The sequence below is a fragment of the Suricata suricatta genome, chromosome 4, assembly GCF_006229205.1.
Source record: "Suricata suricatta isolate VVHF042 chromosome 4, meerkat_22Aug2017_6uvM2_HiC, whole genome shotgun sequence".
Lineage (NCBI taxonomy): Eukaryota > Metazoa > Chordata > Mammalia > Carnivora > Herpestidae > Suricata > Suricata suricatta.
Window position 1 is genome coordinate 74,409,469 of NC_043703.1, and position 13,425 is coordinate 74,422,893.

Sequence of the window (13,425 nt, forward strand, 5' to 3'; positions counted from 1 at the left end):
ACAAATAAAAGTTTTAAAAGAGTACATAAAAGGAAAGATAAATATGCTGATTTGATTCACGCCAACTTTTATTTCCCATTTCCCCCCATTTTAGGGACCAGGTGCCCTACAGACTTTGCTGAAGTCCCTTCTATCTTGATGGAGTACTTCGCAAACGACTATCGAGTGGTTAACCAGTTTGCCAGACATTATCAGACGGGGCAGGTAGGGGAGGGCGCCGCTGCCTCGTGTCCTTGGGGGGCGGGGGGCGGCTTTCCTGACCTGCAGAGAGAGGAGCTGCTCCAAATGGTCGCCTTCTCTTGTTCCAGAATCCTTCCACTTTAGTTATATTTTTTTATTTTTGCCAGCCAGAGTGGCATATAGTCCTGTATTGACAAATAGCTCCTCTTTATTATCGGCTAAGACACAGCCCATCTTGTCTTCACAAGAGTCCCTTGAGGAAGGGGCCTTGTTGCTGTTTTCCGGAGGAGGAAACAAGCTCACTCTGTACCATGGGCCTTCCACCTGGCTCGCTCCAGAAAAGCCATTGCTCTTTCCTTCTCTTTCATTTATGCCTCTGACTCTGTGTTCCTTTGTTTTGTATAATGGAACTGTGTTGCCCATTTTTCCCATCATGCCCTGCACAATAGGTCTGAAAATGCCTCCGTTTTAAGGTTTTCATTTTGATAGTTGGATTTGAAGTATGAGTTTAAAGATTAAGAAAATCTGTAAAGTAGAATGACAGAGATCTCTATCGATACTGTGCAGGCACTGTCCTCACGTACTTTGCAAAATGTCTTCTTTTCCTTCTCCGAGAACTTTGATTATAAATGCCACGGGAGTCTCCGATTCCCCCCTAAGACTGTGGCTCCTGAGTGTGGGTGTGAAATGACAGTCACCTGTGGATCCTCAGCATTTAGAATCCTGCCCAGTACGTGAGAAGCACTAGAAGGAATGAATGGAATGAGAAAAGGCTCCAAACCTACTTTATCTGTGACTCTATTTCTAATGCGATTTGGTCATTTCTGTATTTTGGACTTGATTTCATCTCACCATTATTGTCAACTGTAGAATAATGGGGGAGTTTCTGGATAACTAGTCTGACCCGGCCTTCGTCATAATCTATTTCGGTTATTTAGGTGACAGAATTGAGGTATTGGTGATCAGTTAGCTATCTGTCCATTAACCTTGGGAGAAGTTAGACTCACCAATATCATGGAAATGCATAAGCCAGGCAATACTGTCACAGTCCATCCGCGGGGCCCTGTTTTGGGGTCTGGGAATGACTAGGAAGACCCGACTAAATCCCTCCTTCGGTGCATGTCCCCCTGCACATCCTGTAGGGGAGTGGAGCTCAAGGCGTGTTGGGGCAGAGTGACACACAAGCAGGGACTACAAAGCAGAGCACCCTGAACTTGGCCGGGAATGCTGGGAGAGGCTTCGTGCAGAAAGCCCTAGAGGAGTCAGGTCTTGAAAAAATACGTAAAAGGGACACAGTTTGCTCGTCAGCTTTCTGCAGCCCCTTTCCATCTCATTTAATATATTTATTGAGAACACTAAGGACACACACAGGTCCTTCAGTCAGAAGTGGTTATTGAATTTTTATTAAAGTACCAGGCCATGTTCTCAGCATCTGAAAAACCAGCCAGGAGTGAGTGAGACAACATTCTAGCACTCAAGGCCTTCAAATCCCAGGGAGCTAAGGCAGAACTAAAGACAAGGCTATTTCGGCCAGAGGGAAGAGCCTGGAGAGTCATGGCACAGTCTGAGACCATGGTGGGATGCTGGGAGTGGCAAGAACAGGAGGAGGAGGATGGGGAGAGAGAATAAGAGACTGGAATGTTTTCGTTTCTAGAAGACGCTCCTCAGTGTCTGCAGTCCTGTCGCCGACACATACTTTTTAATCCCAGCTCATTTACTAGACCACCATTTGCGACCTGAGTCGTTTTTCTTGGCGGTGTTTACCCCGGGCTTTGCTACCACGCTTCTCTTGGGAGTTGTGGCTAGCCTTCTTGCTCTCAAGCAGCTCTGCCCCAGCCCATGTTCTCGCCGGCCTTTGACAGACAGCTTTCCTGGGTTCCTCTTCGAACACATGTCCTTGTTCAGCCCTGAACAGACGTAGTCAAGTGATGGTGAGGGCCAGAACGGAGGTCTTGGCCACGGGGGGCTGGGAGAAGCAGAGTGTAGGAGCTATTGGTGACTTAATTGGAAGGATTGGAGGCCAGTTGGGTAACAGGGATGAGAGGGAAATCAACAGTGGAGGCTCCATGAACAGAGACTTCTGGAAGAGGTCCAAATACGAGCAAGGGAGACACAGCTCTTTTTTGGCTGTGTCCATGGGTCCATTAGTGATACAACTCTGAAATGCAGAATCAAACAGAACCTGCAGTGCGTGGGGGTAATTGGCCTAGAGTTGGCCCTTAAAGTAGAGGGAGCTTAGGAATGACCTATGAGAGAAGAGCAGGAGGTATCTGCTGAGGCAGCGTCCCCAGGAAGAGAGCGGAAGAGCTCTGAACGCCGAGGTAAGGGTTCCTGCAACAGAGCCCCAGGAGCCTCTCAGAGTAATACTTCGAGCCAAAAGTTAAATCCTGTGCTAAAATTCACAATTATTGAAGTCCGTTTTTAAAATATCTATATACAGGACGATCAGAAGAGCAAAGAATGGCAAGAGCCACTGCTCGGAGGATTGCGTAAGGTCCCAGAAAAGGACAGTTCTTATTTAAAATGGCGTTCTTCAGTTTTGACCAAGGTAGCTGCCAGAAATCAATATTGAGTCCAGAACTGTACTCTGAAACAGGAAGGAAGCAGTAAGTTGCTTTGAATTAATTCAAGTTTCAGACACAAGAAGACATGTGCATGGGGCAAAGGGATGCAGTCTCTAAGGAATTTAAAGTAATTTTGCGATTCACACAGAGAACAGAGAGTGCCCGAAGGCAAGAAACGTGCGAATGCCTAGAGTTTCACAGAGGGCTTGCCTCTTCTTGTCACTAATTAAGATACCAAGTGGCTCGATGATTTCATTTTAAGGGCACTTCTAGCCTTAAGGACAAGGAGTTAATTCCCTAAGATCCGAAGCTTTATAAATAAGTGACATTAAGGCCCATATGGAGAATAACAGAGTTGCCTCTCTCTGCTCCATTTCCTATTCTGCTGCACGTCAAGAAGGGATTGTTTTTCTTCTTGCACCGTCATGTGGTGTATCCGAGAGAACTCTGAGAGCGAGGATAATGTATCGGTGACTTAGTAACACCTACGAGGGTTTTATCTGAGCTAGCGCATGGGCAGCCAACGAATTCCTTGTGTTGGAGGAATGAGAAGTATGCTTATTAGATTTGCAGGGGCCATACGGCTGTCAGAGGCAACAAATGCCAGAGGTTCGCGTCTGAGGTTCAAAACCGTCTTGACAAACCACAGCATCCCAGCTGAAGCGGAATTTCTTGTCCGTTCGTCTCTGAATTAATAATGTAAGGAGAGAAGGAGTACAGACTTGGTAGCAGTTCACGTGAAGGTCTCCCAGGATTTCAGACACAGCAAACTGAACGTGACCCAACAGCCTGATGGAGTTTCCCCACAGACCTCGTGCTGGCTCAGGCTGCCCTTGGGACCCGTGCCGTCCGGGGAATTGAAGGCTACTGTTGCTCTTCTCAGTGCTTATCGGCTCCCACCTGAGCCAGCCCCTTCCCCATTGTTCCCCAGTAAGTGGAAGATTATCTGCAGGTGGCCTCACACTTCTGGAGGTGTGATCTGTTCTCTGTTAGACATCACAAGATGCAGTTTATTTTTAGGTGTAGTAAAAATAATGTAAAAGTGACCATCTTGGGGCACCCAGATGGCTCAGTTGGTTAAGTGTCCAACTCTTGAGTTTGGCTGAGGTCGTGATTCCAGGGTTGTGGAATGGAGTCTCATGTCGGGCTCCATGCTGGGCTGGCAGCCTGCTTTGAGATTCTCTCTCTCTCAGAAAATGTTATCATCTTACCCATGTTTAAGTGTGCCCATCAGTGGTCTGGAGCACATTCTTAGCGTTTGCTGCTATCCCTCCCATCCAGCTCTAGAACTCTCTTCTTGCAAAACCGAAACTCTGTCCCCGTTAAACAACCCCCTGTCTCTTCTCCCATCCTCCCATCCCGGCCCCTGGCCACCCCGCTTCTGCTTTCTTTCTCTATGGATTTGACTGCTCCAGGCACCTCATATTAGCGGAATCCTGCAGTGTTTGCCCTTTTGTAAGTTAGCAAACTGTTCTTAAGGCTCATCATGTTGTAGCCGTTGTCAGAGCTGCCTTCTTTTTAAAGGCTGGATAATATTCCATTGTATGTGTACACCACAGTTTGCTTCTCCCTTCATCCACTGTTGGATATTTAGGTTGTTACCACCTTTTGACTATTGTGAGTAGTGCTGCTGTGAACATGGGCTTACAAGTCCCTGCCTGAGTTTGCAGTTCCTTTGCATATCCACCCGGAAGTGGGGTTGCTGGATCACGGAGTTCTATTTTAAATATTCTGAGGAACGACCATGCAGTTCTCCACGGCGGCTGCACCGTCTTGCATTCCTGCTCTGTGTACTGGTGACCATAAGGCCCGATTTTCCTCCACCTCCTTGCCAACACTTGTTATTTTCAGAGTTTTTGATAGTCGCCATCATGATGGGTATGAGGTGGTGTTTCATTTGTGATTTTGATTTTCATTGCCTAATTAGTGAGGCTGAACTTTATTTAAAAATTTAAATCCAAGTTAGTTAACATACAGTGTAATAATGATTTCAGGAATAGAATTTAGTGATTGATCACTTACATGTAGCACCCAGTGCTCATCCCAACAAGTGTCCTCCTTAATGCCCATCCCCCATCTAGCCATTCCGCCTCACCAGTCTCCCCTCCAGCAACCCTCAGTTTGTTCTCTGTAGTTAAGGTTTGTCTTATGATTTGTCTCCCTCTCTAGAGTTTTTATATTATTTTTGTTTCCCTTCCCTTAAGTTCATCTGTTTTGTATCTTAAATTCCACATGTGAGTGAAATCATGTATTTGTCTTTCTCTGACTGACTTATTTCACTTAGCATAATACACTCTAATTCTATCCACTTTCTTGCAAAGGGCAAGATTTCATTCTCTTTGATCACTGAGTAATGTTCTGTTATATGTATATCTATATATCTATACATACCACATCCTCTTTATCCATTCATCAGTCAATGGACATGTGAGCTCTTTCCGTACTTTGACTATTGTTGATAGTGTAGCTATAAACACTGGAGTGCATGTGCCACTTCAAATCTGCACTCCTGTATCCTTGAGATAAATAAATACCTATTGCTGGAACATAGGGTGGTTCTATTTTTAATTTTTTGAGGAATCTACATACTTGATGTTGAACCTTTTTCTTTGTGCTTTTTGACCATTTGTATATCTTCATAGAAATATCAGTTCAAGTCCTTTGCTCATTTTTTAATTGGGTTGTCTGTTTTTTCAGTGTGGTGTTTGTAGGAGTTCTTGATGTATTCTTATTATTAATCCCTTCTCAGACATATGATTTGCGAGTATTTTCTCCCATTCTGTGGTTTGCCTTTTCAGTCTATTTCAGTCCTTCGCTGCACTGTTTTTAATTTTGACATAGTCCAGTTAATCTATTTTTGTTGTTGTTGGCAGTGCTTTTGGTATATATCTAGGAAATTACTGCCAAATTTGATGTTATGAAGCTTTTCCCCATTTTTTTTCCTAAGAGTTTATAGTTTTAAGCCTTATGTTTAGATCTTTGATTCATTTTGGATTAATTTTACTAGATGATGATACTTTTTTTCTTATTTTAAAAATTCTGAAACCGAGATCTCTTGTTAGCGATTTATCTATTTAATGGTGTAAGTGTGCTCCCTCCCCAGCTATGATAAACTCACAGGTACATTTCTCTCTCTCTCTCTCTCTCTCTCTCTCTCTTTCTTTCTTTCTTTCTTTTTTTTTTTTTAACAATTATTGTATACCTAGATTCAAGGAAGTAAGACAGACTTAGCCCCTACCCCAAAGCTGAACATGTTAAGCACTTCCGTAATGTAGTCTCAAAGCCTGACCCTAACCCTCATCTCTGTTATTCCCCATGAGGGGGGCTAAGCTGCCCCTGGCTCTCAGATTGTTTCGAGTATCCAGAGTTTTGTTCACTTTTTATTATGCAGGCAGGGATGAAGACCAAATCTATTTTTTATATCCCAACATCACACCACGCTATTTCCCTTCAGCAATGTCTGCCTCTGTCCCCTTTTGTCCACAGTTTCCAACCAATAATCTCTAACCTTCTCTTAGTCTCCCCCACAACTTTTTCCCACAGTGTTCCCACCTTTTCCCACTATACCCCGTCTGCCTATTGCGTGGAGCCGGTGGCAAACCTCAGTGTGTTTCAGCGAACTCGAGTGTTTTGTTCAGTGTGGGATGCCACGTTCTGCAGGTGACATTGATGAGCAAGAACACGTCCTGAGGAGTGGCCCGCAGCATTGGTATAAAACTGGAAACCGTCTCCTCTTAGCGGTGTCAGACTGGGAAAAATAAACTGCAGTCTGTTGGAGAATATCCGAAGGATGCCATGTCAGGGTAGAAAGCGTATTTGTTCTACATCATTCCCACAAAATACCGATGTTACTGGTGACAGTGACCTCTGCTGAAACTGATCTCGGTTCAGTAGATTCCTCTCATGAGTGATTCGAAAGGAAGTGCCTCTGAAAGTTAGAAACTTTGAATCTAATATTTAGTGTTGCAGAATAATACTTGTAGAATGAACAGCTACGAGACCACCATCCAGCGTAAAAGGTAAAACATAACCATATGCTCTTCTCGGAGTCCTGAATTCTGATTAATTTTTGCCTAAAAATAGTTTTTTCCCCATAAGTTATTTATTCGCAAGCAGTATGGTATTTGGTTTTGTTTTGAGCTGTACAGGAATGGTATTCTGCTGTTTGTGATCTGTCGTCTGCTGGTCCAGCTGTGCACTGAGCCCTCCAGGCGTGTGGAGAGCTGCAGTGTGTTTACGTCCAGTTCAGTGCCACAGTCCGTCATTTCTTCAGTTATTCTCCTGTCAGTGGACACGCAACTCCTTCTGGTTCTTGCTAGTTCACACAGTCCTGCCGTGAGCATTTTTACACGCTGTGTCTTCACGTGCGGGACTGTAATTGCTGGGTTGGGAGGGGACGCGTGTTTTTGTGAAAATGCCCTGTTGCTTCTCAAAATGTCCGTACTTACTCATCCTCCTCTCAGCGATGGTTCCCATTACACCACAGCCTCATCAACTTTCGATATTGTCCGAAGTCTGAGTTTTGCCAGTTCTGTAGTTAAGAAATGGAATGCTCTTGTGGCCGTAGTTGGCAGCAACATTCCCTGGCTACTTTTTAAAGTTGAACATCTTTTTATGTTTAAAAAAATTTCTTTTTAATGTTTATGTTTGACAGAAAGAGACAGAGTGTGAGCAGGGGAGGGACAGAGAGGGAGGGAGAAACAGAATCGGAAGCAAGCTACATGCTCAGAGCTGTCAGCACAGAACCTGATGCGGGGCTCGAACCCACGAACCACGAGATCATGACCTGAGCCGAAGTCGGGTGCTCAACTGACTGAACCACCCAGGTGCCCCTTTTAATAAAGCTTAAATTTTTTTTTCCTAAGGCTCAACTTTTGTTATGAAAAGTTGTTTCAGTTTTAGATGCCCTACCTTTTTGATACTATTATAAATAGTATATTTTTAAAAATTGTATTTTCTAACTGTTGCTGGTACTTGAAGGTGTTATTTATCCTTGTTTTGTATATAGATCATATTTCCACTTTGCTAAAGTTCCTTTTAAATTCAGATAACTTATCTATAGAATGCGTTACTTCCTTTAACCAGTTAATACTGCAAAAATGACCATTTTACTTTCCCTTTTCAACCCCTACATCTTTTTATTTCTCTTTCTTGCCCTATTCGACTTTCTAGAATCTCCAGGCAGTGTTGAATAGAAGCTGTGATATGGGCATGATTTGCCTTTATCCTGATTTCTAAAGGAAATGTTTTCAGTGTTTTATCATAAAGAAAGATGTTTGTTGTAGATTTCATGGAGATATCAGGAAGAGGAAATTCCTTTCTGTTTCTAGTTACTTTAAAAAAAATTATTAATGGGTATTGCATTTTATCAGGGTGTGTGTGTGTGTGTGTGCGCACGCGTGTGCGCACATCTTTTCAAGTAATTGGGCTGTTCTTTTTCTTTGATCTCTTGATGTAGTGAATTGATGTTAAATGTTAAACCCTATCTGCATGGCAGGATTAGATGGGCTTGGTCTTAACTCACTATTTTTAACACAGTGCTGGCTTCAGTTTGCTAATGTTTTTAATACAGAGGATTTTTGCATCTGTATTTATGAGAGACTAACGTGTGGTTTTTCTTTGTCCCCTTGTTCTTCGCTGTGTGTTGGTATTCAGAATATACCATTTCATAAAATGAGTTTCTGAAAGCTCCTTCCTGCCCCCCCCCCGCATTCCTTAGAAGTGCTTTTATAAAATTGTAATAATCTATTTCTTGAAACTTTGTCAGAATTCATCTATAAAACCATTCAGGGTCTATTATTTTCTCTGTGGGAAGAAATTTTAAATGACAGATTCCTTAATAGTTCTAAGAGCCTTCGGGCCTTCTTTTCTTCTTAAGTAAGCTTTGCTAAGTTGTAATTTTCGGAAAATTTACCCATTTAATCCAAGTTTTCAAGTTTATTGGGATACAGTTATTTATGGCATTCTTTCATCCTTTAAATCCTACTCAGTGTGTGGTTGCGTCATGTCCTTTTTATTCCTCATATCGTTCTCTCATTTTTTCTCTATTCATTTTCGCAGAAGTTTGTCCTTTTAGTGTTTTCAAAGAACTCATACACACTTTGTTTATACTCTTTATTTTGTTTGTTTTAACATTAACTAGTTTGTTTTATTATTCACTCCTTACTCCTTCTTTATTTCTGTCTCTCGATCAAGGTACACACCGAGCTAATGAAATTTTGGTACATCTGACATATCTGTTTAAATTTTAATGCAGTAATTTTATTTATTTTATTTTTTTAAGGTTATTTATTTTGAGAGCAAGCTTGTGTGTGTGCATGTGCACCTATGCAAGCTGGGAGGAGGGGCAGAGAGAGGAGAGAGGGATCCCAAGGGGGGCTCTGGCTGTCAGCCCATGTGAGATCATGACCTGAGTCGAAATCAAGAGCTGGACATTTAACCAGCGAGCCAACCAAGCACCCAGTGCTAGGATTATAGATTGTGCTGAAGCAGTGTTCTAGGTGCATGCCGTGATTTTAATACAGAATATTTCTAATGTTGCTGATTTCCACTGTAATTTCTGCTTTGACCAACTAGTTGTTCCAAGTAAGGTTTAAAATTTTTAAACCTTTGCAGAGGAGTTATTTAAGTTTTTCTTACCAGTAATCTAATTAGTCTAACTAGTATTGATTCTCTGCAGTTTGGTGGTATTTTACAGCTTAGCGCATCATCCGTTTTTGTGGAACTGTTTTGTGTGTCTCAAGCACATTGGACGTTTTCTAAGTATTGGATCTGGGGTTTCCTGTAAGTCTGTTAGGTCAATCTTTCAACTGTGTTATTTAGATTTCTGATATCTAAACTAGTTTTTTTAGAACTAATAAAAGTTGAGAGGTGGAAAACTTCTTCCAGAATGATGTGTAGATCACCTTTTTACCTTAGTCTTACCTATTTTTGAAACTTAGGACTTTACTTATTTAGGGCAGTTTAGGTTTCCAGCAGCCCTGAGGGGACAGAACAGAGATTTCCTGTTTACCACTGCCCCACACGTGTACAGCTTCCCCCGTCAACATCACCTACCAGAGGGGTGCGTTTGTTACAGTTGGTGGACCTACACGGACACCTCATAGTCACCCCAAGTCCATAGTTTATATTATGGTTCACTCTTGGTGCTGTACATCCTGTGAGTTTGGACAAGTGTATAATAAAAGGTATGCATCATTATGGCTTCATCCCCAGTATTTTCACTGCTTTATAAGTTTTTCTATTCCTTTTTACTCATGCACTATGAGCATGTATTTGTAAAATTTTTTTAATGTTTATTGTGTGTGTGTGTGTTTTTTTTTTTTTAGAGAAAGAATGTGAATGGGGGAGGTACAGAGACAGAGAGAGAGACACAGAATCAGAAGCAGGCTCCAGGCTCTGAGCTGTCAGCACAGAGCCCGACATAGGGCCCGATTTCACCAACAGTGAGATCATGATCTGAGCTGAAGTCGGACACTTGACCGACTGAGCCACCCCGGTGCCCTTAGAGCATATTTTATTAGATGCGTAAACGTACAGAATGTTATATAGTTTGGAGACACTATTCCTTTCTTCCCCATGTGTTGTCTTTTTCATTTTCATAATGCTTCACCTTAAAGTCTTTTCTGATAATTTTGCAGCCCTAGCTATGTCACTGATCATTAAATACAGGTATCGGAGGGGCACCTGGCTGGCTTTTGTCGGTGGAGCACGCAGCTCTCCACCTTGAGGTTGTGCAATCGAGCCCCACCTTGGGCGTAGAGATTACATAAAAGTAAATACATAGTCATTTTTTTTTTGAGATAATCTACAGTTTTTATACAATTTTGTTCATTAGCCACCACTAAAATGTTTGTTGCCCAAGTCATCTTTATCACAAAATATTTATTGAACAGTAAATAATAGGAACGAATGTTTATTGTTCTGTTTTTCCTTTCCTGAGCCAATCTAGCAGTGTATGCAGTAGGTGCATGCGTGTCCGCACTTTAGAGAAACTGACTTAGGTTAAGAAACTTGCCCAAGGGCACACAGTAATAGGATGAGGGTCAGTCTCTTCATTTCCATTTGTGATCTCCTAGTAGATCTGTCAGTGGCACAGCAGAACTTCCTCAAAGTTCCATCAGAATTGCTAAAATCAGTATTGTAACGTGGGTGTTTTCCTTCTCCAACTTTTGCTGTGGTAGAATATGGCACAATCTGCCTCAGAAAATAACAGACCGGTTTCCACTGTAGGTGTTATTTTTAGCATATAGAAATCTAGTGCTTTCCTTTTAGAACTTTTCTTTGCCGCATCATTAGAAGATTAGTTTGTTCCCTTACCTTGTGAAAGTCAGCCCAAGGCCAAAATTGCTTAAGATCCATTTCCAAGGAGACGTAGGCTTGTCCTAAATCTTCCCCTGTCATTCTCCTTCGGGAGATCTGCAGAGAGTGAAGGTAAAAATTATAGTGCAACTGGGACTAGATTAGTTTTGGCAGGTTTCAGTTGTTTTGAAACTTTTCTTATTTTCAGCATTAAAGCTTCTCAATGATGTCTAGACAGGAACAGGGAACCGGGAGGCCGAGACGGGTCTGACCCTGCCCGGCACCCCCCCTTCCCCCATTCGCACCGCACACAGATAACCTCTGATCAGTCACTGAACTTGTCTGAGACTTCTGCTCTTTTATAAAAAATACAAAGTAAAGATTTAGAAGTTAAAAACTAATGCCTCCATACATACTTCAAAAACTATTCGGTCGAATTTAGTCGTGTGTGTGCAGACCATGAACACAACATTAACGGAATAGTTTAAAGAAAAAATGGAAGTTAGACATCTGTCTTACAGAAAATGTTTCACTGAACCCTGTAAGTGTCACAGTACCTCTGCCCTTTTCTCAGAACCATCAGCGAGTCCGTGATAACCCGTAGGCATTTCTTAAGGTTCTCTCTTCTCAGTTCATCTCAGTTTGTCAGAAAACAACACTAGAACTCATGTAAGCTAATAGCAGTGTTACTTCCTGTGGATTTAGATCTGAGAGTTTGTCTCTTTGGCACGAGGCAGCTTTTTCGTTGTATTGATGAAAAGCCATCTGGATTATGGGTTAATAGCAGAACAGACTAGTTGCTGCGTGCCATATCCAGTTGTTTTCCTGTTACAGTCACGCGCAGAGATTTAGAGCTTGGTATGGGATCAAGCCGCACACCGAAGCTGCTGACTTGTAGCCTGGACAGCTTTGATGCTTGGCTTTCTGTCCCTGAAGGCTTTTCTTGTTCTGGATGACCATGTTTCGACAAGTTTATGTCATCAGATCCAACATATTCCCAAGGGATATCAATGGTCAGAGCTCTTTGCTTTGGGAAGAGCTGAATTATTTCCATAACAAGGATTTGTACCAGAGAATGTATGAGCTTTTAATGTTTATGCAGTTTTTACCATAATAAATTTTCTAAATGGTCCTAAACAAGATATCATAGTGACGCGGCCCTGAAAGAATTTGATGCCAAAACGTTTAACAAGACGTTATGTAAATTAGACTGGCAAGATTGTGAAGTGACAGTAAACGTCTGGCAAATTGAAGAGGTTACATGCTGACAAGTTGAGCTCATGGAGAAGCATCCATAGAATTCAAGTCATGCCAGAGTTCCCGAAGGTATTTGCATTTGTTGGTGATAGTCTGTAACCTTCCAAAAATGTTGTGCTTTTTTTCCCCCCCAGAATTTATTTTTGAGAAAGAGAGCACACATGATGAGTAGGGAGGGGCTGAGAGAGAGAGAGGGAGAGAGAGAATCCCAAGCACTGACAGTACAGAGCCTGACGTGGGCTTCAAATCCACAAATCATGAGATCATGACCTGAGGCAAAGTCAGGAGTCGGACGCTTAACCGACTGAGCCACCCTGGTGCCCCTGTGCTTTCTTAATATAGCAGAAAGCTATTATTATTTCAACAGTTTTGTTCCTGTGCATGGTCAGCCGGCAGTGCAGCTCATGTCTATCCGGAGAAAACGGAAAGCGCCTTCCTTCTCTGGGAGGCGGCGTGGGTAGGCTCTCCGCAAAGCTAATGGTGTTTGAAGTGCTCAAGGAAGTTGGTACTGGGCAGAGATGTAACCAGTTGTCCGAGCCAAGCCACTGTCGAGAAGGAAGAGGGGTGCTCTTAGTAATCACAGCAGGCCTCACCTGGGCCTGTCAGGGCCACGCGCTGCATACGTGGTCACCGTAGCCATGACAGACAAGACAGCAAGACAGATGTGTTAGGTGCTGGGACTTGAATTTCATCCAGGCAGTTAATTCTTTGTCCAGGTTGACTCAATAACTCTCACCGCATCGAATCTTCATACTAATTTGTTTGCAGCAATATTTTTATCCTCATTTCACAAATGAGAAAGCGTGACACAGAGAGGCTTGCCCGCTGGCCCCGAGCAGGTGGACAGCTGTGGTGAGCGCAAGCTGCCCTCTTTCTTGTGGGGCCACCTTCCCATACACAGTTTGCTTATAAAACCAGGAGGGTTGAATTCCTCTCACCTTTGTTGCACAGGGAGTTGTTATGATTACGTTTTTCGAAGTCAGAACATCTCAGACTTCAGCATGCATAAAATCACCACCTGGGGGCACCTGGGTGGCTCAGTCAGTTAAGCCTCCGACTTCGGCTCAGGTCAGATCTCACATTCGTGGGTTTGAGCCCCGCGTCGGGCTCTGTGCTGACAGCT

General features: G+C 42.8%; 1 protein-coding gene across 4 annotated transcripts in view; it reads left to right on the forward strand.

The window, feature by feature from the left end:
* Positions 1-13,425, forward strand: part of MIPEP (mitochondrial intermediate peptidase) — a 174,949-nt gene that overhangs the window by 59,574 nt on the left and 101,950 nt on the right. For all 4 annotated transcript variants that reach the window (XM_029936954.1, XM_029936950.1, XM_029936953.1 and 1 more), the window contains exon 14: positions 95-204. In XM_029936954.1, coding sequence (XP_029792814.1) covers positions 95-204 — 110 coding nt within the window. The remainder of the gene's footprint in view (positions 1-94; positions 205-13,425) is intronic.